The sequence below is a fragment of the Narcine bancroftii genome, chromosome 1, assembly GCF_036971445.1.
Source record: "Narcine bancroftii isolate sNarBan1 chromosome 1, sNarBan1.hap1, whole genome shotgun sequence".
In the NCBI taxonomy this organism is placed as follows: domain Eukaryota; kingdom Metazoa; phylum Chordata; class Chondrichthyes; order Torpediniformes; family Narcinidae; genus Narcine; species Narcine bancroftii.
Genome location: NC_091469.1, coordinates 424,122,787 through 424,148,908, shown reverse-complemented (window position 1 = coordinate 424,148,908; position 26,122 = coordinate 424,122,787). Strand labels below are relative to the sequence as shown.

Below are 26,122 nucleotides of genomic sequence, written 5' to 3'. Positions count from 1 at the left end.
CTGAAGGTCAGTTCAAGTCATTCAAGTCAGGAGACTAGCCCTTTCATGCAAATTCCAAGTATGATATACTCAAGGCAATCAAAGTAGGTAAGGGGCAGTATGCTCCAGGTTAAAGTCCAAGAAAATATTTTGGACACCTGAAGATTAAAGCAAGGAATGCATACCATCTTCGAGCACACAGCAAAACTGGGCAGGTGGGCACACAACAGCGTAACAGTCCCCAATGATCTAAATGCATTCTGTGCTTGCTTTGCACAGGGAGTCAAAGAAGTAACAACATCAATGTGAACAACTTCGTGCACTCCTGCTCCCATAGTCACTGCTGCTGAAGGTCAGCTTCCTGGAGAGTAAACCCACAGAAAGGCACTGGCCCTGATGGAGGCCCCAAACCTATCTTGAGAGCCTGCATAGACCGATTGCTGGTTGTATTCACAGATATATTTCATCTCTCTTCAACAGGCCATACATCTCACCTGTTTCAAGGCAGCTATGATCAAAGAAAAGCACTGCAACTGCCCTAAATGACTAGTGGCCAGTGCCTTTGACATCCACCATCATCAAGTGATTCAAGAGCTTGTTCACACCTCACAGCTTCCCAGCCAGCCTTGTCCCACTCATTCTGCCTGCTGTTCAAACAGGTCCATAGCAAAAAGAATCACCCCTGCCCTTCATTCAACCCTTAAATGCCTGGACATCAGGGAACATCCACTACTGTCATCCACTATAGCTTTGCCTTCGATACCATAGTCCCCAGTAAACACCAACAAACTTCAAGATCAGCAGCTTCAGCTGCTCTCCCTCCCAAACTAGATCCTTGACTTTCTGTCAAATAGATGACATCAGTGAAGATGGGCAGCAATGTTTCCTCCATAATCAACACCAGTGCTCCATAAAGATGTGTACTCAGTTCTCTACTATAGTTCCTCTACTCACACACAGCCAAATACCATTCTAACTCCATCTTCAGATTCATTGATGATACCAATCATAGGCCAAATATCAAATGAGATGGAATAGAGAAAAGAGATGGTCTCTAATCACATGGTGCCAACAACCTCTTTCTCTCAACATTAGTAAGACAAAATAAATAATTACAGACTTCAGAAGAGGGGGTAGAGTCCATACCCCTATTCACATTAATGGGATTAGAGTGGAGACAGAAGATAGCTTCATATTCCTGAGAGTAAGTCTTTCCAATATTTGGCCTACACCAACTATGTTGACACAACCATCAAGAAAGCTTACCAAATGCCACTAGTTGCTTGGAAGACTGGAAAAGTTTGGCATGCCCTTTTTATCCCTCAGCAACTTCTACAGATACACCTATTATACTTGCTGGATGCATCACAACATGATAGTGGAACTGCTCCATCTAACATTTAAAGCTGCAGATGTTGGTGAATGAAACTCAGAACATCACGCAAGTTTCCATCGACACCTCACATTCCCTCGGAAAGGCAACCAGCATAATGAAGGCCCTACCCCACCCAGAAAAACTCTATCTTCTCCCATCCAGCACTAGGGAGAAGGTTCAAAGATGCGAAATTGCACACTAGCAGACTTAAAGAGAGTTTCTTCCCCATAGCCATCAAGATCCTGACTGAACACCACAAAAGTGATATCGCGTTGCCTTTGCTACACACACTGATTTTTTTTTTCATTACATCTCTAGTTGTGTTCTTATCCCTCTACTTCGTTTGGCTGTACGTACTCTAGCGTTAACTTACTGGACAGCTCACAGAAGTACTCTTCTCAGTGTATCAGGCACAATGTAACAATAAACAAACTATTTGATCTTAAAACTGGGGCTTTTTTGGCTAAAGTTAATTGCTCCAATTGTATGCATAAAAATTAGGCACTGCACCAAGATCTAGATATTCCTCAATTCCAGAGGCAACTCCTCTCAAAAAGAAACAAAAATCCACCAAACAGGCGTGATATTTTCAAGGGCAGCCTTGAGAAACCAGAGCCAAAAATCACCAACACATCAGGTGCAAGTATTTTTCCAGAAAATCTGCATCTGTTTCAAGTCAAACCCAGTTTATTGTCATCTGATTGTACAAGTGCAGCCCAACGAAACAGCGTTCTCTGTCCCTCGGTACAAAAACATGCAGACACACAACCAGTCATAACATACATACAGACAAATAAATGCAGGACAAGTTTATATCTATAAAAATAAATAATTGTTTGCAGTCACTGATCTGACAATCTCAGCTTCTGGAATATTTTTCTTCTCTGACTAGATTGAATGGATGGGTGCTTCATGTGAACTTGAGCACTCTGTTCAATTCTGTTGTTTATCTGCAACTTCCACACCTGTTACTGGTCATGATTCAATGTAAAGGAGCTATGATCTCACCCTTTATGATGTTCTCAGGGTTAACACTGCCTAAGAATAGAAATAAAGCACTTGCTTTTTATTCTAACCAGTTTGCCAGCGATGTGAGAAAGCAGTGGTCAGCATTGAGCTTTTTAATCAATTTGGAATGCCTGAACTTTGGCTATTTCTGATGAGTGATCAACCTCACTTCCATTTAATGTAGTTTCCCCACTTTCTAAAACCTATACAGGTGACATTCACTCCTCTAAATATATTCAAGAACTCATCTCTGCAGTGTCTATTTGTATCATCCTCGGCTTTACACCAAAATGAATTTCAGAATTTCATCCTCCGTGTCCTGCACCATTTACTAAATTTTATTTTTAATTTTAGAGATACACCATGGTAACAGGTCCTCTGGCCCACAAACTTGTACTGCCCAAATATACCAGTTAACCTACAAACTCTGTATGTTTTTGGAGGATGGGAGGAAGCTGGAGCACCTGGAGGAAGCCCACACAAATCACAGGGAGATATACAAACTCATTACAGACAGGGCCAGATTTGAACGTGGGTCGCTGGCACTGCAACAGCCTTGCTCCAACCGCTACTCTTTTTGTGGCATTATTATGACTGGTCTATTAGATAGAAACTTAGTAAACCCATTCCCTAACCATCAACTGGAATTAGATTTGAACAGTTAGTGCATGGATCAGAAACACTATCCATACAGTGATTCTCTCAACATAAAAGCAAAGACAAATGCAAAATGTAATAGTTGAAAACCATTTGCACATATTCAAACAGATTTTCACTTTGTTTTGCAAAAAAGATATCAAATCAGTTAAAATGAAGTCACATGGTGCTAGTTTCAACTTTGACGTGACTCAACACCTGTTTCTCATTTAATACAGTGTTAGTGCGTTTTTATGTAACAGTTTGTCAAATATATATAAAATTATGAAAATATATAGGACCAGTGGTGGAGACAGATATACAACTTGTTAAAATAATGGTGCTATTTATGCCTTGGTAATTTTACCAAGGTTGGTAGAAAGATTGCAAGAGAATTTTGTGAGAACAAAAAAAAAAGAGCAAGAGCTGGAATAGGCCAGACATGCCTCACCTACCATTCAAAATCATTGCTGATCGGTCCTAGGCCCCAACATTTCCCCTATGCCAGATCCCCAAGACCTTCAATCTCTCGATATGTCAAAAATGCATCCATTTCCACTTTAAATACTTCCAATGAGCTTGCCTCCACAACTTGGTGATGCTGACAACTATGGGATTCACCACACTTTGCAAAAAGAAGATTGCAGCTAGCCCTCCTCTTGAAATGGTCCCTTCATTTGAGCTGCTCTTAATTTCATTGTCTACTCTGTCAGGTAACCTTCCTGTGCAATTCACTAAGATCATCCCTCAGTCTTTTAAACTTCAAAGAATACTCAACTTATTTAACTTCAGTAGACTAGACTAGCCATTGTCAACCCTTTTTTGGCTATGGCCCCCTTTGGACTCTGATCAAAGTTTATGGGCCCCCCTCCCTGTGAAGTAGTCAAGTTTAGTTGGTTTCTTCCATACTTCCCTCCTACCGACTACCTGTACATTAAAAACAAAAAAAATATGATTTCAGTCTGTTGTCTCCCTTAAAAGTGGTGTGACCCACAAGGGGTGGGGGGAGAGAGAAAGACATGGCATGAGAATGGCTGGACTAGACCAAGAGTTGCTTAACAAAAGACCGGACAGACAGATAACAGGCAACATTTAATTCTGGAGAAATCCCAAAGCAGTTTGCAGTCTATGAAAAGTTTTTTTTTACGTGTAATGATTCTTAAATACGTAGGAAAAGTTAGCTATTTGGCAAATGGCATTTTCTCATAAGTAGTATCAAGATATTGATGCACAGCAGAATGTCAGACATGGAAAAATGTGGGAAAAGCACAGAGGATGGATGGCAGTGTAGAGACATGCAAAACTGTATGGACTATGAAGGTAGTACATAGCACATGATAGTTCAACTCCACATGATAACACTTACCCATATGACAACAAAATTAGAAAATCACATGCGAGTTACTTATTCTCTGAGAAAAATGTTTACCTCCTGAAAGATACTTCGGGCTTTCACCAAATTAATACATTTGAAAAGTTCAGGGTGAACCACACTAATAACACACCTGTTAACTTTTTTGGACAGAACTCAAATAAGGCTACTGAAAGTAGCTTCAATTCATAGTTTTTGCAAATAGCAAAATAGAAAATTCAGCAATTTACCAGGTTAAAAATTCTCAAATTACAACCAAGAACAAAGCCAAAGGGTTTACCCTGCATTCATTAAAACAACAAAACCTGTCAAAAGGAGTGTGCATCTTAACTTTGGAAGTTAGATATACAAAAGGATCATAGTCATTGCTACCTCAATATAATCTCTGAACTTACCGAGTTCAAGGCAGTTTTCAGACCAATGATCTGTGCAGATGGTGAGTGGCAAGCATTATGTTCCAATACCAAATGCTTTAGTTTCTCTCTTTCAATTACCATTGAATCGAACACCGACTTTAGAGTAGAATGTACTACCAAATAAAAATAAGTTACTTTCAGAATTGATTATCAAACTTCCAAATGAAACAATATTTCAAATCACACCAGTATTAAAATGAATACTTGAACAGGATCCAAAGGATATAATCTAACTCTATTCAGAGCATTCTAAACACCAGAAGACTCACTGCTGTTAATTTCTCATTTTATGGATGGCAATTGGCATATAGGAATGGAATTGATCAATGACATCGGATAATTTCTGGATAAACCTACAGCTTGGAGAAATCTAAGACATAGCAGAGCATATTTTATAAATCATGACTTCAGTTAAAATATTGCTTCAGAAACATTTTTGGAAATTGAACCAAGAAGGCAAAATCCATTTGTAACAAAACTGAAAACCTAGCAACTAGCAAACACAAACTCTCACAAAGGCTTCAAAGGTGATAGTGTTCTGCAAATTCATTTTTCCAACATGTGTCAACATCAAATAATAATGGAGTATTGGAAAAGTATCATAATAAAAAAACAGCCATGTGAGTGACCTTGTATCCCAAACACAATGCAAGCAGTTATCGCTTTTTCTTTTTCAATTTTTTTATTATCATATTATAGGTAAGCAATACATGAAGAGTACATAATCAAGAAAAAAATCACTGTATGACATTACATGATATAGCACATTACATTACACCACAATTAACGAATATGTTCTCATCTCCTCAAAGTGAAATCTTCAAGAAAAATAATTTTTTTTATTATATAAAACCTCACCTAATCTAAGAAAAAAAAAACCAAAGACTGGGTAGCCTATCCTGAGAATTTATTAATAAAAAAAAATCATCTGTTATTCACCAACAAAGAGAAAAGTATTAAAATTAAATATAGTCCTGAAGGGAAAATAATTATACCAAGTCAAGTGGAAATAATATATAAAAGGTCACCAATTCTCTTCAAATTTAACAGCAGTATCAAATGTATGACTCCTAACTTTCAATAAACTTAAACATGACATAATTTGAGAGAACAATTGAGTCAAAGTATGTGGATTAGAATCTTTCCACTTAAATGAAATAGCTCTTCTGTCCAACAATGTAGAAAAGACTACAACCTAATGTGTGGAAATGGAAACTCATCCCACTTCTGGAACTAAAATTCCAAAAATAGCAATTAATAGGTTAAGTTGCAAACTAATGTCCAGTATGGCTGACAAAGTCTTAAAAATATCTATCCAAAACTTCTCCAACATAGGGCATGACCAAAACATACAAGTTAGAGAAGCCACTACTGATTTACATCTATCACAAATAGGTCTAACATTAGAAAAAATATGGGCCAATTTATGTTTTGACATATGACCCTGATGTACAACTTTAAACTGAAGAATGATGAGCACATATTGAAGGGGTATTAACTAATCCAAAAATCTTCTGCAGTTATCTCATTACTGTTTACCATACAAATGTCCCAGCCTCAAAAGGTTCAAAATTACGTATCCTATGTATAGAAAACACCTAACAATAACTACAGCCAATCAACCTATCCACTAATCAGTAGGGGAGAGGGGTAGAAACAGTGTTCAGTCTTGTGTCCTGTTCTACTGCCAGTTTGCTCATCGTTTCCTTTGTACCTGAAAACAGGATAGCAAGTACAAATCTTCTAGCATACCAAGAAAATTATTACAAAGATAATTAAGTCAACACTGACCCTGTTTTTGCACATTCATAGCCACCAACTTTCTGGAATAAACAACAAACTGCGACTCTCTCAAATTCAGTTGAGCATTTGAAGAAGTACCTCCAAGAGGGCAGCCTGTTTCCAATCCCTCTGGGCAGGGTGTTTTAAAAGCAACTCACACTGAAGGATTAGTTTGAAATAGCCCAGGACATCACAGGCAAAACCATCTCCACTATTGATAACATCTATGTTGAACGTTGCCATTGGAGAGCAGCAGCACCATCCAGCACATACTCTGTTCTCGTTGCTGCCATCAGAAAAAAGGTACAGGTGCCACAAGGTTCAGGAATAGCTGCTCCCACTCCACCATCAGACTCCTCAACAACAAACTCAATCGGGGACTTATTTAAGGACTCTTACTTTGCACTTTTGATTTTCTTTTTTATTCTTTGATTGCAGTGTGTTTACATTCATTATCTGTTTACAGTTCTTTATTAGTTTAAATATATACACTGTGTACAGTTTTTATTAGTGGTAATTCGCCACGCCGGCAGGAAAAAGAATCTCAGCATTGTATGTGATGTCTTGTATGACTTCTTCTTTGGCTTGGCTTCACGGACGAAGATTTATGGAGGGGTATGTCCACGTCTGCTGCAGGCTCGTTGGTGACTGACAAGTCCGATGCGGGACAGGCAGTCACGGTTTCAGCGGTTGCAAGGGAAAATTGGTTGGTTGGGGTTGGGTGTTGGGTTTTTCCTCCTTTGTCTTTTGTCAGTGAGGTGGGCTCTGCGGTCTTCTTCAAAGGAAGTTGCTCCCCGCCGAACTGTGAGGCGCCAAGATGCACGGTTGGAGGTGATATCAGCCCACTGGCGGTGGTCAATGTGGCAGGCACCAAGAGATTTCTTTAAGCAGTCCTTGTACCTCTTCTTTGGTGCACCTCTGACTCGGTGGCCAGTGGAGAGCTCACCATATAACACGATCTTGGGAAGGCAATGGTCCTCCATTCTGGAGACGTGACCCACCCAGCACAGTTGGGTCTTCAGCAGCATGGATTCGATGCTTGCGGACTCTGCCAGCTTGAGTACTTCGATGTTGGTGATAAAGTCATTCCAATGAATGTTGAGGATGGAGCGGAGACAGCGCTGATGGAAGTGTTCTAGGAGCCGTGGGTGATGCCAGTAGAGGACCCATGATTCGGAGCCGAACAGGAGCGTGGGTATGACAATGGCTCCGCACACGCTGATCTTTGTGTGTTTCTTCAGGTGGTTGTTTTTCCAGACTCTTTTGTGTAGTCTTCCAAAGGCGCTATTTGCCTTGGCGAGTCTGTTGTCTATCTCTTTGTCGATCCTTGCATCAGATGAAATGGTGCAGCTGAGGTAGGTAAACTGGTTGACCGTTTTGAGTTCTGTGTGCCCGATGGAGATGTGGGGGGGCTGGTAGTCATGGTGGGGAGCAGGCTGATGGAGGACCTCAGTTTTCTTCAGGCTGACTTCCAGGCCAAACATTTTGGCAGTTTCCGCAAAACAGGACATCATGCGCTGGAGAGCTGGCTCTGAATGGGCAACTAAAGTGGCATCGTCTACAAAGAGTAGTTCACGGACAAGTTGCTCTTGTGTCTTGGTTTGAACTTGCAGGTGCCTCAGATTGAAGAGACTGCCATCCGTGCGGTACCGGATGTAAACAGCGTCTTCATTGTTGAGGTCTTTCATGGCTTGTTTCAGTATCATGCTGAAGAAGATAGTAAAGAGGGTTGGTGCGAGGATGCAGCCTTGCTTCACGCCGTTGTCAATGGAGAAGGGTTCGGAGTTCAGAGGAACTACTGACATGGTCTTTGCCCTCAGACAGCTCCAAGAAAAGTGCAGAGAACAAAACAAAGGACTCTACATCACCTTTGTTGACCTCACCCAAGCCTTTGACACCGTGAGCAGGAAAGGGCTTTGGCAAATACTAGAGTGCCTCGGATGCCCCCCCAAGTTCCTCAACATGGTTATCCAACTGCACGAAAACCAACAAGGTCGGGTCAGATATAGCAATGAGCTCTCCGAACCCTGTTTTGTATGTACTCAGATTATAAATCTGAAATCTGAAAAAATAAAATCTGTAAAAGGTAGAAACCAGATAGGGACTGAGACATGGTCTTGAAACTATGCAATGCACAAAATTGACCAGTTGCTGTAATAGAAATCAGAATTTTAATTATTGTACTGCAACTGCCAGCTACTTAGACAACCTAAAAAATTCTCCTCTTCCCATGGGTAGCCTATGCAAATCTTGCAGCAAATTGCTAACCACTGCCTGATAACAGTTACTGAAGAAATAGTTCTGCCCTGCTAAAATTTTAAAAAATGGATAGAAATGAAGAAACCTAAATAAGGACATTTAACCCATTTTCCCCCATTCTGACATTGGGAAGGAACTAAATGCTACTTGCTTACTATAGATTTTTTCTTTACAACTAGTTATCTGTACCTTGGATTTAAAATTAGGGTGACACAGTTAGCTTAAAAGTTAATGAAATACTGTTACAGGACCGAGGATCAAATCCCATACTCTCTGTAAGGAGTTTGTATGTTCTCCCCATGACTTTTTCCCAGGGCTCTGGTTTCCTCCTGCCATTTGAAACCTACCAGGGCTTTGGCTCATGAGGCTTTGGCGAGCGGATGCTGAGGACGAGCTTGTTTCCTGTGAGGTAAGGCCAGGTAAGATCTTTGTATTTAAACTAGGAATAGATAATGGAGACAGCAGCTGGGGCAGTAAAATCCTCTGAATACAGCACGTGGGAAATCTGAAACACACAAGTGTTCCTGATGACTACACCTGCAAGAGTTGAAAATTGAGTTAAGGAACTGGAGCAGGATGAACTCCAGATCATTCAGGAGGCAGAGTTGGTGATAGAGAGGAGCTTCAGGGAGACACCCCCAAAAATCAGGAGGCAGGTGGCTGGGTGACCGTTAGGAAAGGGAAAGGAAGGGGAATAGGCAGACAGTGCAGAGCATCGCTGTGGGAAATCCCCTCAACAATAAGTATGCCATTTTGGATACTGTTGGGAGGAATGATCTACCAGGAACAAGATGTTGTGGTCACATCTCTGGCACAGATGCTGGCCCCTTGGCTCAGAAGGAAAGATTGAAGAGAAGAGCTATGGTGATTGGTTAGGCAAATAGATAGGAGGTACTGTAAACGAGATCGAGGCTCCCGGATGGTATGTTGCCTCCCAGGTGCCAGGATCAGAGATGCCTCTGACCTCTGATCGAGTCCACAGCATTCTGGAGGGAGAGAATGAGCAGCCAGATGTTGTGGTCCACATGGGGACCTATGACATAGATAACAGTAGGGATGAGGTCTTGAGGAGGGACTACAAGGAGTTAGAAAAGTTAAAAAGCAGGATCTCAAGAGTGGTAATCTCAGGATTGCTGCCTGTGCCTCGCGCTAAAGACGCTAGGAATTGGAAGTTGTGGCAGATGAATGTGTGGCTGAAGAATTGGTACAGGGGGCAGGGGTTCAGATTTGTGGATCATTGGGATCTCTTCTGGGGAAGGTCTGACCTGTACAAAAGGGACAGTCTGGAAAGAGACCAATATCCTGGTGGGCACGTTTGCTAGAGCTGTTGGGAGGGTTTAAACTAGTTTGACAGGGGGGTGGGAACCAGACTGTGAGTGCAGGGAATAGGGCAGAAGGTCAAAAACAAGATGCTATGTGTTCTGAGTTGGTGAGGAAGGACAGGCAGGGGACAAAACATAAATGTAGACTGTTAGAGGGTTTGAAATGTGTCTATTTCAATGCTGGGAGTATTAGGAATAAAGGGTATGAACCTTGAGCATGGATCAGTGTGTGGAACTACGAAGTTGTGGCCGTTACAGAGACTTGGCTGGAGGAAGGGCAGGGTTGGCTGATGCAGGTACCAGGGTTTAGGTATTTTAAAAGGAATAGGATGGGAAGTAAGAGAGGTGGTGAGGGGAGGAGGGGGGTAGATGGGGGGGATTAGCATTACTGGTCAGGGATAGTATCACTGCTACAGAAAGGGAGCATGCTGCTGAAGAATAAGTGAAACATGAAAGTTTGCAGGACTGTGATTGTAGTAAAAACAAACCAAAATGCAAGAGGAACTCAGCTGGACTTTTTGGCATCCATAAAATGCAAGGATATATTTTTGACGTTTTGGACCTGAGCCCTTCTTCATGGAATAAGCAGAATGAGCCAGAAGCAGGAAATCTCAGAAAGCCTCAGAATTTAGACAGGAATCCAGACCAACAATAGGTGTTAATTGGATATAAGAGACATGGTAAGGAGAGAGGGAAGGGAGAAACAGAACTGGGGGAAGGTGGCAGAGGAAGAAGTGAGGGGGTAGTTTTAATGAAAGGCAGAAAAGTTGGAGGGTGCTCAGTTGGTGTTGTTCCTCCAATTTATGGGTGGTCTCAGTCTGGAAGTGCATGAGACCATGGACAGACATGTCAGGAAGGGAATGGGTTGGGGAACTGAAATGAGTGGCCACTGGGAGATCCACGCTATTGTGGCAGACAGAGCCAAGGTGCACAACAAAGCAATCTGCTAGTCTGCGTCCAGTCTCTCTGATGTAGAGGAGACCACAATGGAAAGCACCAGATGAAGTAGATGACCCATGCAGATTCACAAGTGAAATGTTGCTTCACTTGGAAAAACTGTTTGGGGCCTTGAATGGTGTTGAGGGAGGAGGTGCGATGACAGGTGTAGGTCCCAAGGGGACAATTGATGGGGAGGAGTAGACAAGAGAATGACAGCAGCAGGAGGGAGAGGGGGGTGGTCACTGCAGAAGGTGTAGAGGAGAGAGGAATATGGATCTGGTGGAGGTGTGGGATCATGTAGTAGGTGTGTGTGGTGGGGGGGGGGGGGGTGCGTGGGTGCCAGGAGAGATGTGCGGGGTTGGGGTGGAAATTGGCTTCAAGTTGATGAAGTCAATGAGTTCATCATGGGTACTTCAGGCAGCACCAAAGAAGTTATTGAAGTAACAGAGGAAGAGTTGAGGGGCCTTGCCTGTGTAGGCTTGTAGCATGGATTGCTCCACATAGCCAACAAAAAAACAGGCATACCTGGGGCCCATGCAGGTACACATGGCTACCCCTTTAACCTGGAGAAAGCGGGATGAGACAAAGGAGAAATTATTGAGGGTGAGACAAGTGCTGCCAGCCGGAAGAGGGTGATGGTGGAGGGGGACTGGTTTGTTCTATTGTCCAGAAAGTAATGAAGGGTTTTGAGGGCTTCAGTATGGGGAATGGAGGTGTATAGGGATTGGATATCCATGGTAAATATGAGGCAATCGAGTTTGGGGAACTGGAAGTTGTGGCAGTGGAGGAGGATGTATGAAGTGGTTCAGATGCAAGTGAGGAGGGACTGGACTGGGGGGACAAAACAGAGTTGAGGTAAGTGGAGACCATTTCGGTGGGGTAGGAGCAATGGACACAATGGGTCTGCCGGGGCAATTGGGTTTTTGAAACTTGTGTCGTAGGTAGAAATGGAAGATGAGTAATTGAGAAACAATAAGTTTGGAGGCCATGCCAGGGAGGTGACAGGAAGTAATGAGTTTGGAGATGGTGTGCGATACAGTGGTTTGATAAGTTTTGGTGGGGTCCTGTTGGGGGGTAAGTAAGAGGAGGTGTCTGAGAGTTGTCATCCGGCTTTGACCAGATAGAGATCAGTGCGCTAGATCACAACAGTGCCATTCTTGTCTGCAGATTTGATAGTGAGGTGAGGTTCCCACACCAACCTACAATGACCAGCCGATGAGAGGAGAGGCCATCCTGGGTAATGAACCTGGTCAAGTGGTGGCCCTCTTGATGGGGGAGCATTTTGGTTTGAGTGACCATAGTTCCCTGAGCTTTAGCATAGCTATGGATAAGGATAAAAGCAAACAACAGAATGTGCAATTGGGGAAGGACTAATTATAGTCCCTTTCACTAAATTGGCCATTCAGTGACCTGGGATAGTACTGGGGGTTTGGCCTTTCACACTTGACCACTCCTAACTGGGACACTGAACACTTTCACACTTGCAAGGAGCCATCCCCAAGATTAAAACTGTTCTACCTTTTACCAGTGACACTATGACGGATTGAGCGATGGTGGACCTGCCCTAAATCCTGATCAATGTATTATGATCTGATATTTGAACAAAATTAATCATGTCTAACTATAACATAATTAAGCTTTATGTACAGCACAGTATGAACCCTTCAGGCCTGTTGTTGTTGTGCGACCTATATAAACCTTTATAAGGGAACGGAGGAAAGTGCAAGCAATAAACAGCAATAGTGGACAATTTTTAAACAAGGTGAGAAAGTTTGTAGTGCTATAGCACACAATTTATATAGAATGGAAAAGTTGGTAGGAGTATCGCGTACAATTTAAACAGCATGAGGATTTTATTTGAAACAGCAACACAATTAACACCCTTCAAAATCGCCATTATTGTCTGAAAACAACAACACATTTAGAACACTTCAAAATCAATCTCGCTATCATCATCTGAAGCAAAGATGTCACCAAGCGCATCCATACTCTCACTGTTTAAATAGTCATCACCTCAGGCAGCCAAAATGGGGTCAACAGAATCTTATGAGGCAGTTTCAGCTTCGTCATCAGTGTCCCACAATAAATCATTTTTTGTGCCATCACAGTCTCTATTTTAACTTTGTCCCATGCCTTGAGCACGAAGTTACACAACATAACAAGTGATGCAGCAAGCATTTTCCCACCTTTTGCATACAATTTTTCTCCACTCGACATCCATGTATTCCATTCCTTGCACCCATGGCCTTTGAATGGCTTGTTTAAGCAGACCTCGAGAGGTTGCGATATAGACGTCAAACCGCCCGGGATAACCATCACGTAAGTATTACTTAGTGCTAATCTACTTTTAGTCTTCTCAGTTAAGTAGCTACAAAACATATCTCAGACCAGCAAACTCCGTTCTTTGCATAAACCCCCTGGCCACCTTTTTCACACATTGTCTATCCATAGTTTGACACCATTTTCATCCATCCATCCTTTTTCATGAAAATGTACAAAAATACCTGCAGTGAATTTCATTTTCAGTTTAATTTTGCATTTGAATATTACCATGGGTCTTAACTTTGTCCCGATGGCCATGCATAACACCACGGTAAACCTGGTCCTTTCGTGGCCTGTACTTTAGTTTGCACAGTTTTAACACCTTTCCATTCCACTGTCCTATTACCTATTATGTCGAAATTCAGGCGTTTCATCCATGTTTCCGATATATGCCAATGCAAACTGGTCTTTCTGCCTGTTATGTATAATAAATTGGTGAAAACTTACAATTTTATGATCAAGATCTTTTGGAAGTTTCTGTGCAGTTTTTGTTTTTTTGGCATAATACCAGATTTTTCCCATTCATGAAACGATTGCACCAGCCTACTGTACCCTCAAAATCTTTACTGAGGTCTGGGTGCGACTTGGTCCACTGCAATGCAAATGTTCTTATTTTATTTCAGGTGACTATGTTGCAATCTTGCCTCTGTTCATGTACACATTCTGCAATGTAATTTTCCAACTCTAGCCAACGAGTGATTCCTTTTCTCAAAGAACATTGCCTTATTGGTATGTTTATTAAAGTCTCTTCTTTCTTGCTCTAATCTCTTACCAACTTCTCATGCACATCAAATTTTCTTACAGCAGCGCAATTGTTGGCTTTCTTGGCCATTTCTATCACTTTCAACTTAAAGCTCGTTTCATATTTTCATCGCATGCTGCATGTTGTCCATTATAGCAATCACCTCCAGTCAATGCCCAGACCAATCTGTGCGATCTATGGGGGTCAATGTATATGCCAGTCAATGGCCCATCTCAAGCATCATAAGCTTTGGGGGGTCGACTGATACGTCATTCAATGGGGCACCTCATGCAGCCAGAAAATGGGGGTCAATTTATACACCAGATATACCATAAAACCCTTAAAATAAGGCTGAAAAAGGGAGGGAGGGACGACATATACATCAAAATATATGGTAGTCAAAAATAAGAGTCTTATCAATGTTAAAATATTGCACAATCTTTGTGGTATCTGTGAAAAGATATGCATGTTTTAATGCAAGAAAATGAAGGCTGCTATCACCTTCTTGAGCAATATGGCAGAAATCCTCTTGAAGCTTTGAATAATCTGAAGTCCAGTTTGAACCATCCGAAAAAGGTTTTGTTTCTACCTGAAACACCTCAGACAGGTTTGGGTTTGATGCATGCAGTCTCATTGGGCTGGGAGAGATGCAAGGAACCTAAACCAAAAGGAAAAAGCCATTACTGCTTGCAATATAGCTTTTGGAGAGGCAAAAGATTTAAACCAGCCATTCACAACCTTTTATTGGCTATGGCTCTCTTAGAACTCTGCTCAAAATTTATGAGCCCCCTTCCCTTTGAAGCAGTCAAATATAGTTGATTTCTTCTAAACTTATCTCCTACAGATTATATACAAAAATAAAAGTATTTTATGATTTCAATTCGAGGCACCCCCTTAAATGTGCAATAGCCCCCAATGAAAATGGGTGATCTACACAGACTTCCTTTGAAAAAAAACCATCATACCGAATTACAAACGGAACAAAGTGAAAGAGGTAAAATGTGAAAGTCAAAAAAAATGTATGGTTTCCTGAAAAATTTCTTTGGGGTGACACGGTTGGCACAGCAGTTAGCACAACAGCTTTACAGCGCCAGCAATCGGGACTGGGGTTCGAATCCTGCGCTGTCTGTCTGGAGTTTGTACATTCTCCCCTTGTCTGCATGGGTTTTACATGGGGGCTCCAGTTTCCTCTCAACGTTTGAAACATACCGGGGTTTGCAGGTTAATTGGGTGTAAATTGCGCAGCACAGACTCGTGGGCTGAAATGACCTGTTACCGTGCTATATGTTTAAATTTAAAATTTAGAAATATAAACATTAGCAAACATGGATAATGGAAATGTCACACCAAATTGTAAGACTGTCTTCATAATGGTTACATTGGAAGAATTTTGGGAAGTTAAAAGAAACAAACATATCAAACTGGATTGAGGAAAAGATTAAAATAATAACTCTAGAGATGCAGGTGGACAACGCTCAACAGCTTCATGATCAATGTCTAATGATATCACGTTGGTACATGGTTTGAAATTATGAAAATAATTGTACAGAGTCCCTCTTTCAAAGCTGCATCACCTGCAATGTTGATTTAGCATCTTTGCCAAAACTTTTAGTTCGCCATCTTCTCTGAAAACGTTTTTCCTTTTTGGGACTCTCAAAAACATACCCCTTCATCAAAAGGAGGGAAAAAGACAATTTAATTAGCAACAAGAGTTTATTATATTGATTTCTCCAATTTATATCATTCATATTTAGTGTCAGCTAAAACCTTTGTAAAGAAACCCATTTGACCATCATACCTGAACAGCATTAATCAATGGTGCTGAATACGTCCTATGAATAACTTCCATACTCTGCAAGACTTGTATTAATTCAGTCAGACTGGAATGGCATTGAGAAAGATCTGAGGGGGAAAAAAAAAGGATTCAGAATACAATGTTTCCATCATATGATAAAAGTCTGCACATGCCAAGGTCAAGTGCAGTACGTGAAAGTGCTTGAGAAACTCAACAGGTAATGCAGCATCCATAGGAAGTAAAAGGAAATCAACATTTCAAGCCTAAGCCCTTCGTCAGGAATCTGCAACAACATTTACGTGCCTGAATAAAATGGTGGGGGAGGGGCACAGGTCAACAGGCATATGGTAATAGGTAGATACAGGTGTGAAGGTGGAAGAGAAAACTGAGAATTGATGTGGAAGAGGGCAGAGAGCGAAGGAGAAACAAAGGGCATGGATCTGGAGGAAAGGAAACAAACGAGGAGGGAAAGAAACAGGCTATGGGATAATGTTGCAGTCACAGGGATAGGTATCAAGGGGGAAATTCGTGGGAAGAGATGAGTGGTCAAGGGAGTCACGGAGGGAGTAAGCAGAGAAGGGAGGAGAAAATATGTCTGGTAGTGGGTCCCCATAGTAGGTGGCAGTAAGAGCAGAAAACATGTTGGATGCAGAGGCTGGTAGAGTGGTAAGCAAGAACAAGGGGAACCCTGTACATGTGTCTGGTTGGCGAACGAGAGGGGGGGGTGGGTGAGTGGAGGCAAACGGGAGGGGGGGTGGGTGAGTGGAGGAGACGGTGTCAAGGCAGATGTGTGGGAAATAAAGGAGGTGTGGTTCACGGCCGAGTTAATGATAGTAGAGGGTAAAGACATCTTTTTTGAAGGATGTCATCTCAAAGAGGTCCTGGAATGGAAAATCTCATCCTAGGAACCAATGTGGTAGAGACAGGCACTAAAAGAAAGGAATAGAATTCTTACAAAAGACAGGGTGTGAAGAGGTGTAGCCAAGGTAACTGAAAATTTAATGGCTTTATACAAGATCCCTGGAAATAGCTTGTCTCCCAAGATCGAGACAGAGATTTAAAAAAAGGAAGTTTGTTGCCAGAGATGGACCAAGTGAATGAGGTCAGGGTGAAAGTTGACAAAGTTAACAAGCTGATCATCGGTGCAGCAGGCAGGCATCAATGTCATTATCGATGTAGCAGAGGCAGAGTTGAGAAGCATGGCCTATTGTAGGCTTGTAGAAAAGATTGCTCCACATATCCAACAAAAAGTCAGGCATAGCTGGGACCCAATCCATTCACTGTATTTATTAATATCTCTGTATCTTCACTATCGAACAGCTGATATCACCTAGATAGGGGAATGTATGTAGCATTCAAGTCATTTATAAATTACGTGAACAATTGTGACACTCCTCTCACATCCTCCCTCCCCATAATTCTTATCATCAATTCTACAAGTTCAACAAGTCTTAAGTTCTACAAGTTCAATTTTAACATTCTCTTATAAAGGATTTTATCAAATCCCATTTCAGTCCCATTATGAAGTATTTTTGGTGAACTCCTGTTTTTATTTGAGGTATAAATCTATTCACCTTTTGAACACTTATCAATATCTTCAGAACTTTGCAACCATGCTGCCACCTTTGACTGACTGTTAGAGTAACTGACAGGAAATCCTGGGCTAGTTTGGAATGACATCTGTTTGCAAAAACTTCCTCTCTGCAACTGAAAGGTAAAAAAATTATAATTACTTTAAATTCATACTTAGTATATTTTTCTTGGTAATTATGACAACTACTTCCCAGTCAGGATGTTCCCAGAATAGTGTTTAACTGTTGGCTTACATTATAACTCTTAAATGTACATTAGACAATTCAAAAACACTAAGCCATTTGCTCCCTCAAGCCTGGTCAACCATTCAATGAGATCATAACTGATTTATTACCTCAGTCTAACTTACCTTCACTACCCCACACTCTTTAAAATTCTTGTTATAAATGGAATCATTGATCAGTGTCTTCAAAGTACACAGACATCTTGCTTAAATAGAAGAGAGCAAAGCCCTTCTTTAAAGACTGCTTTCTCTACAAACACCTGAGCCGAAGGAAATGCCATATCTGCACTCCAGCATGTTCCACAATTTTGTGTTTCATTATAATTCTCTCTCATTCTTCTGAACTCAAGAGTGTACAATCCTAATCTGTTTAATCTCTCCTAGAAAAACAATCAGTCCATTCCAAGAAGCTGATAAGCCTTCTTTGGCTAGGGTGACCAGGCCTGTAATGTATAATGTGGTCTCAGGAATCTTATGCATTCAGAAAAGAATCTTTACTTTTGAATTGAACTCCTCTGGTTTAAAAAAAAACACCATCTTACCTTCTTAATTGCTTGCAATACCTGATTGTTAACTTTAGTTATTCATGTAGTGAAACACGCAGGTCAGTCTGAATTCCAAACATTGACTGACGTATACAATGATTTATTTTATAAAGATTCAAAAAGCTTCAATATACACCAAAAAGAAAAAGAGCATTTTCAAAATATCACCTGATGAAAACCAAGTTAGTCGTTCAGTGCAGTGCAAAGGAAGCACGGCACGATCAGATATTGTTTATTCTATTGTGTGCACCATTATTATGAAAAACTTTTTTTTGCTCACAATTCAAACGAAAGCAAAAAGAGAAACCATGCTCCAGCCCGGTCTTGTAATTACAAAGGAACACAAGTCTTACACAACAAAGGAATTTTTTTTTGATTATTTTATTTGTATTTTCAAATCAATGTGAAAACATGAAATTCATCAATTACATAAAAGAAACATAATTTTGTCATTCGATGTTGATTTTGAGTAAGAAAAGAACAAGGACTAACCCTCCCCCCCATGGGGAAAAAAAGGAGAGAAATAGACAATAGAATTGAAGAGAGAAAAGGAAGAAAAAAGTTTCATTGGATTCATCAATCTCCTGCCAAATATCCCGACTTATCCAGGATCCCAGGTGGTTCCTGGCTGCAGGGGGTTGAGGGAGGAAGGAGGGGCATCGTTAAGAATCTACTCCTACATGTTGGAGACATGGACTCCAAATTTTTAGAAAAAACATCATATTTACATGATAAATGGATGATTCACCCAATAACTCTTGTTGACAGGGTCAATTGTATAAAAATGAATGTGTTGCCAAGAGCCGAATCTCTCTTCCAGACATTACAGATTCCATTACCTCAAAAGTTTTTTTCAAGACTGAAACAAAAGCATCAGAAATTCCTCTGGAAGGGTAAGGACTGAAGCTGCCAGACTTCAAGAAACATTATTTGGAAGTCCACATGAAGTTTGTCACCTCACTCTTTGACAGAGGAGACAAGCCTTCTTTGGCAAAAATAGAGCTGCATAAGGTTGGAGAGAGAATAGCAGAAGATTTTATATCTAAATGGAGTTCAAAATTAATTTTGGGTGTACAAAAAAAAACCCCTTATTAAAACATATGTGATATTTGGAATAAAATAAATGATCAAACCAGGACCTATCTCCTCAAATGCCTCTAGCTCAAAATAGGTTTATTCCTTTAGCAATGGACAATAAAATTCTGGACACCTGGTCCCAAAAAGGGATCAGGTTCATGAAGAATTGTTATGAGCAGGGACAATAAATATCATTTGATAAATTAAAAACCAAATATGCTTAACTAATAATACTATCCTCTGCTGTTTTCAATTAAGATCTTATTTAATAGACAAATTGGGCCCAATGATGACCTTACAGCAGTACAGTGAAGTAGAGACTAGTTTGAAAGGGGACTACAAAGTAATTCATTTCAAAAGCATATTTCCTACTTCAAATGGGTACTTGGAAACAGGGGTTACATAAATCTAGACAAAGATGGGAGACAGATTTGGGTATACTGATTGATGAAAAAAGTGTGTCTGACTTATTTCGGGACAGGATGACCAAAACTATTAACATAAGGTATAAATTGGGGAAATACAATTTTTTGCACCAACTATATCTTAAGCAGCAAAAATTACATAAATTAAAATCAGAAATATCAGATCAATGTTTTCGATGTGGTGAAGAAACAGGAACCTTTTTGCAAAATCTTCTGGAACAAATCATTAACATTAAAATTTTTTGCACCAACTATATCTTAAGCAGCAAAAATTACATAAATTAAAATCAGAAATATCAGATCAATGTTTTCGATGTGGTGAAGAAACAGGAACCTTTTTGCAAAATCTTCTGGACAAATCATTAACATTAGATTTACACAGATACTGGAATTGTTTATATTCGGACCTAAAATGAGGCCGTTGAAACACCAATTAGATTTTGTAAAGATAGTGGTGGCCAGGAAGTGTGCAGCAGTTACCTGGAAATCTAGATATGACTCACTGGAAAGTGGAAATATATGCTTGTATTCCCCTGTAGAAAATTACTTATAACGTTAGGAAAAAACACAATGTTTTTCTAAAGATATGGAGTCCAATATCTTCAACAACAAAGGAATCTTGAAATTGACTTAATTTTTTTTCCCAATTCCCATTTTTAGCCATGATATTGTTGTGCAACATGATCCAGGACTCTTCATCTATATCCCACATAACATAATCCCTTATGTCCATTTGACCCTAATAACGTTCTAAGCATATTCCCATCAATTCCCACCAACCACCCTCACCCCTTTGTTCAGCAGTAGCCAACTGCCTTGCCAATATGCACATGCTTGGGATATGGGAAACAAGAGCATCCACAGGAAACCCACTTAGTCACAGAATGATCAGGCAACTGAAAGTTGTGGGGAACTAGGAGAGAGACCTGGGCAGAGCAGCCATTGTCATGTTAAAGGATGGAGTAAGCACGAGGGGCTGAACACCCTGCTCCTATTTCCAGTGCATAAACCACGAACAAAACTCCAGGATTGAATCCAGGTCAACAGCACTGCAAGAGAGCAGCTCAAGACTCAAAGTCAAGAAGCAGAAATTCCATTTTTCAGTGCAGTGCAATTCATTCTTCTTTAATACAGCAAATGCCTTCAAATTGTGGGGCAATGGATGGGCAAGTATGTTATTCATAAACTGGCTGAAACATTGTTTTTAAATAGGTATTCCTTTTTCCTTCAGAATGTTAAAAGAAAATTCATAAAAGGGTGGAAGCACAGTTGGTGTAGGAGTTAGTGCAATGCCTTTACAGTGCCAATGTTCAGGACTGGGGTTTGAACCCCGCACTGACTGTAATGAGTTTGTATGTTCTCCCCGTGTCTGGATGGATTTTCCCTTGGAGCTCCGGTTTCCTCCCCACCCAGAGGCTGCTATTGCTCAGTGGTTAGAGCACTGGTCTTGTAAACCAGGGGTCACGAGTTTGTTCCTCGCTGGGGCCTCATTTCTGTGAAGGATGCTATACAAAGTGGCAACTCTCTGTCTTCCTTACGATAGACAAAGTTAAAGAATTTCATGCATGTTACATTCTAAATGTAGTATTACATGAAAATAATGGAGCCTTTCACCTACCTACCATTCCAAACGTACTGGGGGTTGTAGGCCAATTGGGTGCTGATATTTGTAATAGTGAAAGAAAATGAAGAGGGCCTCACATTAATATTTATAGTGATTGAGAGCTTGGATACAAAAATGTTGAATTTTTAGATTAGCAGCGAGGACTATGTTCCAGATGGGTACTTGTCCAGGCAGCTGAAGCTATGTCTTCAACAATGATGATGTGTGTTCATTCATGTCCTTTAGTAAAATTTAATCTGTAATACCAGAAGCTTTTAATTAATGCTTTGGAAACACCATTGCATCAACTCGAGTTAAAATCAAAATTTTGCTTAAAATTCCAATATTGGATAGACCACACATCTGAAGTTAGCCTCTAAACATAAAGAAGCAACCCAATATGACCACATTTGCAGAATCTCAATTTTGAATCTGATGTTTTAGGTGTAGTCAAGAGATAGGCACTTTCTTTGCATTGTACATGGCCTTGTTCAAAATTGAGGCCATTTTGAATAGAATTAGGAAAATTACGGGAGTTAATTTTCCACAAGATCCAATGCTTTTTTTAAATTGGGTAATATTTCAGCAGTAAGACCAAAATTAAAATTGAACTTATTCCAAAAGGAATTTGTGAAAATTGCATTAACAGTTGCAAGAAAATGCATAGCAGTGACATGGAAATCAAATTCCCATTTAGGAATGGAAAGATGGCATGCAGAAATACATAATCTTGAGAAGATTACATATAATTTAAGGAATAAATATTATACTTTTTTTTAAATTGATACCCATACTTGCCTATTGTAGGCATTAATTTAAAAAGAATTTTCCCTGAACCTCAGAAAACCTTGCCAACTCCTTGGGATAAGAAAATGAATGATATCAAGAAGAAAAAGTTGAGTGAATGGCAGAGATATTTTTAGTAACCAGGGTTGTTTTCTTTTTTTATTTACTTTTCTTTGACTATACACTTTTATTTCTATCTTTTTCTTTTACTTTTCTATTCAGGGGGGGGGTGAGGTGGGATTTCGGAGGGGTATAATATGTAGCATGTATAATTGATTTGGAATATATGACGATTATTACCTGTGTTTGTATATTAATGCATGTATGGAAATTTAAATAATATTTTTCCAAAAAAAATGAATCTGCTCATTTCCATCAGTCCCCAAGGGCCTTACTACCCACTCCCTTCAAAAGAGATCCAACATTTCTTCCATCACTGATACCAGACAATCTGGTACAAGGTTCATTGCTTTCTCCCTCCCCCTTTTAAAAGAGAATAGTTGTACTGTACAAACTAGACTACTACACTACAGTGACACCTGCACAACAATGTTGGAAGGATGGCTTGCCTATAAAAAGGCAGAACTAATACAATGAAAATAGAAGGTGTCATCAAGAGAATGATCAAGCATCACTAACTCATGAATAACCGGTTAAACAATGTTCAGTTTAAGTTTTCAGTCACTCAGCTGCATGTCTCTTTACCACCTTCAGTCCAAACAAAAATAAACTGAATTAGAGAGGGAAGGTGAAGTAAGAATGACTACTCTTAATTAAAAAAAAAGGCACCTCAATTAAATGTTAACCAGCTTTAAAGGAGAATGTTTTTGTCAGTTTGCTTGATATCTTGGACAGAAGGGAATTAACTACTATTGCTGTGGGCTTACAAGTTCAATTTTTGAAGATTGTTGGAAGAGAATATTTTTTTCAATGCAGTGTCCTGACCCTAATGTGCTTCATTGAGCCACTTCATCAAAGTTAATCCAGCCTACACCATCCTACCCAAGGCACAAAAGTGATACCACAAATATGGTCTCTGCAAAGTCCAGTATTTCTTCTTTGGCTTGGCTTCACGGACGAAGATTTATGGAGGGGTAATGTCCACATCAGCTGCAGGCTCGTTTGTGCCTGACAAGTCCGATGCGGGACAGGACTCAAAACGGTCAACCAGTTTACCTAACTCGGCTGCACCATTTCATCAGATGCAAGGATCGACAACGAGATAGACAACAGACTCGCCAAGGCAAATAGCGCCTTTGGAAGACTACACAAAAGAGTCTGGAAAAACAACCAACTGAAAAACCTCACAAAGATTAGCGTATACAGAGCCGTTGTCATACCCACACTCCTGTTCGGCTCCGAATCATGGGTCCTCTACCGGCATCACCTACGGCTCCTAGAACGCTTCCATCAGCGTTGTCTCCGCTCCATCCTCAACATTCATTGGAGCGCCTTCATCCCTAACATCAAAGTACTCGAGATGGCAGAGGCCGACAGCATCGAGTCCACGCTGCTGAAGATCCAACTGCGCTGGGTAGGTCACGTATCCAGAATGGAGGACCATCGCCTTCCCAAGATCGTGTTATATGGCGAGCTCTCCACTGGCCACCGTGACAGAGGTGCACCAAAGAAGAGGTACAAGGACTGCCTAAAGAAATCTCTTGGTGCCTGCCACATTGACCAACGCCTCAAACCGTGCATCTTGGCGCCTCACAGTTCGGCGGGCAGCAACCTCCTTTGAAGAAGACCGCAGAGCCCACCTCACTGACAAAAGACAAAGGAGGAAAAACCCAACACCCAACCCCAACCAACAAATTTTCCCTTGCAACCGCTGCAACCGCCACTAGATTGAGCAGCCCACATCATTCTCACACCCAAAGTAGGACTCCCAAAACAGTTTGATCTACTACTTATCATCTTGTGCTCTGACTAGTCATTATTAAAATTTTCTGACTGAACCAAAAGAACCAATTTAACAAAGGAAATAAACAGCAAATAGTACAAAGTAGCCCTGAAATGCCACAGGGCTTTACCAGGAACCCATAAATTCAGAAGCAGAATTCATTTTCATAATTTCCCTGAAATCTACCAGTAGTAGCAACTCAAAACTGTGGTGTCAGAGGGAAAAATTAGTAGAAATTCCACAGTCATTAACATTTTCAGCCAATATATTTTTAAACATTTAAATGTTATTATTGTTTGTTCATTTAAACTGGCTCCTTACTGACTGATGAAACATTAAAATAGGCTTAAATTATCCCAGTTTCCAACAGCTAAAATGTACAAATAAAAATTATAAAGACACAATACAAAATTTACAATCCCACAGATGTTTGTGGAATGCATTAGACTCCAATCCTCTCATTTTACAGATCTACAAGGGTCCTGTCATTTTAAATCAACACATCTCTATCAGCTAAGTTGTGGGTTCAAGTCCCAACAGATGACAAGAGTCTAATATTTCACTTCTGCACCATGACAATGGAGGTGCATAATTCAGATGAGACAAACCATCCCTGATCACTATTACAGGTACAGCTAGAGATATTTTAAGATTATTGATGAGTCCATTAAAGTATTTCATGGCTTTTTGATAAACTTTGTTGTAAGTGGCTATCTGGTATTTAAATATTTTGGTAGGCATCTTCTATAAAAAACTACACAATCATAGCTAAGGGAAACAATTGTAAACTGGATGAAAATAATCAAATGCTTTTGCTGTAGAGTTATATTCTTTTCCACATCAATGAAGAGAAAACCCCTTCTTTTCAATCCTCAAAGGATTTTGTTCATCAAGGCTATTTATTTTAATTAAGCGAATTTGTGCAAACACATTAGGTATATTAAAATGTAACCAAATCTGCCCAGTTACTACACAGTTTACTGTGTTACCTGCTATCACAAATGCCCTAAATCTTATTTGGAGATTTAATTCAAAGGGGACTACATTACGTAAATCTATTTTATGTGGCAGTTTTCTGCTTGTCAAACACATGACTTTAGTCTTTCTTCCCAGCATCTATTGGATTGTTGTAACTCATGTTAATGATTTCCAAATACATAAAGCTGCCTTCTTGAAAAATAACTCGACAGATCCATTCCCTGGAGAGGACATCATCCTTCAATCTTTTTATATAGTTAGAAGCCTTAAAAACATCAGATAATGCTCACTCTTTTGATTTATTGAAGCTCTCAAACTTAAAAGCTACAAGACAGCACAGTTGATGCAGTGTTTAGTGCAATGGCTTTACAGCGCCAGCGAATGGGACTGGGGTTCGAATCCTGCGGCGTCTGTAAGGAGTTTGTAAATTCTCTCCGTGTCAGTGTGAGTTTTCCCCAAGGGCTCCGGTTTCCTCTCACCATTCGAAACACACCATGGGTTGTAGGTCAATTGGGTGTAAATTAGGCAGCATGGATACTTGGGCCGAAACGGCCTGTTACTGTGCTGTACGTCTAAATTTAATTTGTAACAATATTTTGTCAATCCTATGGGTAAAAATCAGTTTTCACTGTAAGCTGCAAATATACCTGATATACAATTTAATGGGCTTGCTTTCCTCAAAATTGTTTCACATAAAACTAACATTCAGGTTACAGCCAAAAGAACCATATCAGAAGCAAAAAAAAACAAAAACAGAAGGATCCTGAGATGGAAATCCATTGTCCATCTCTGAACAATGAATCTTCCCAAGATTTTGTTGCTGGAATCACATGCCATCTTTCACTCTGGTTTCTAAAAATTAAACCGATTTGAATTCCATTACCTTAGTAAATCTTTGTTTTAATAAACCAACAAGAACACAAATAGAGGGTTGTGGGCTGTGAGGGAGAGATTAGATTGATCATGGAGTAGGTTTCTATACTTTGACACAACATTGTGGACCGAATAGGGCTGTACTGTAAATGTCTGTGCAAAATTGACT

The 26,122-nt window shown here is 40.3% G+C and overlaps 1 protein-coding gene across 3 annotated transcripts in view; it reads right to left on the bottom strand.

Moving 5' to 3' along the window:
- The window catches only part of osbpl3b (oxysterol binding protein-like 3b), a 175,045-nt gene that overhangs the window by 72,731 nt on the left and 76,192 nt on the right, over positions 1-26,122 (bottom strand). For all 3 annotated transcript variants that reach the window (XM_069914157.1, XM_069914155.1, XM_069914156.1), the window contains exons 7-11: positions 17,522-17,654; positions 15,951-16,054; positions 15,727-15,819; positions 14,654-14,810; positions 4,766-4,899 (exon numbers count right to left, since the gene is read on the bottom strand). In XM_069914157.1, the coding sequence (XP_069770258.1) occupies positions 4,766-4,899; positions 14,654-14,810; positions 15,727-15,819; positions 15,951-16,054; positions 17,522-17,654 (621 nt within the window). The remainder of the gene's footprint in view (positions 1-4,765; positions 4,900-14,653; positions 14,811-15,726; positions 15,820-15,950; positions 16,055-17,521; positions 17,655-26,122) is intronic.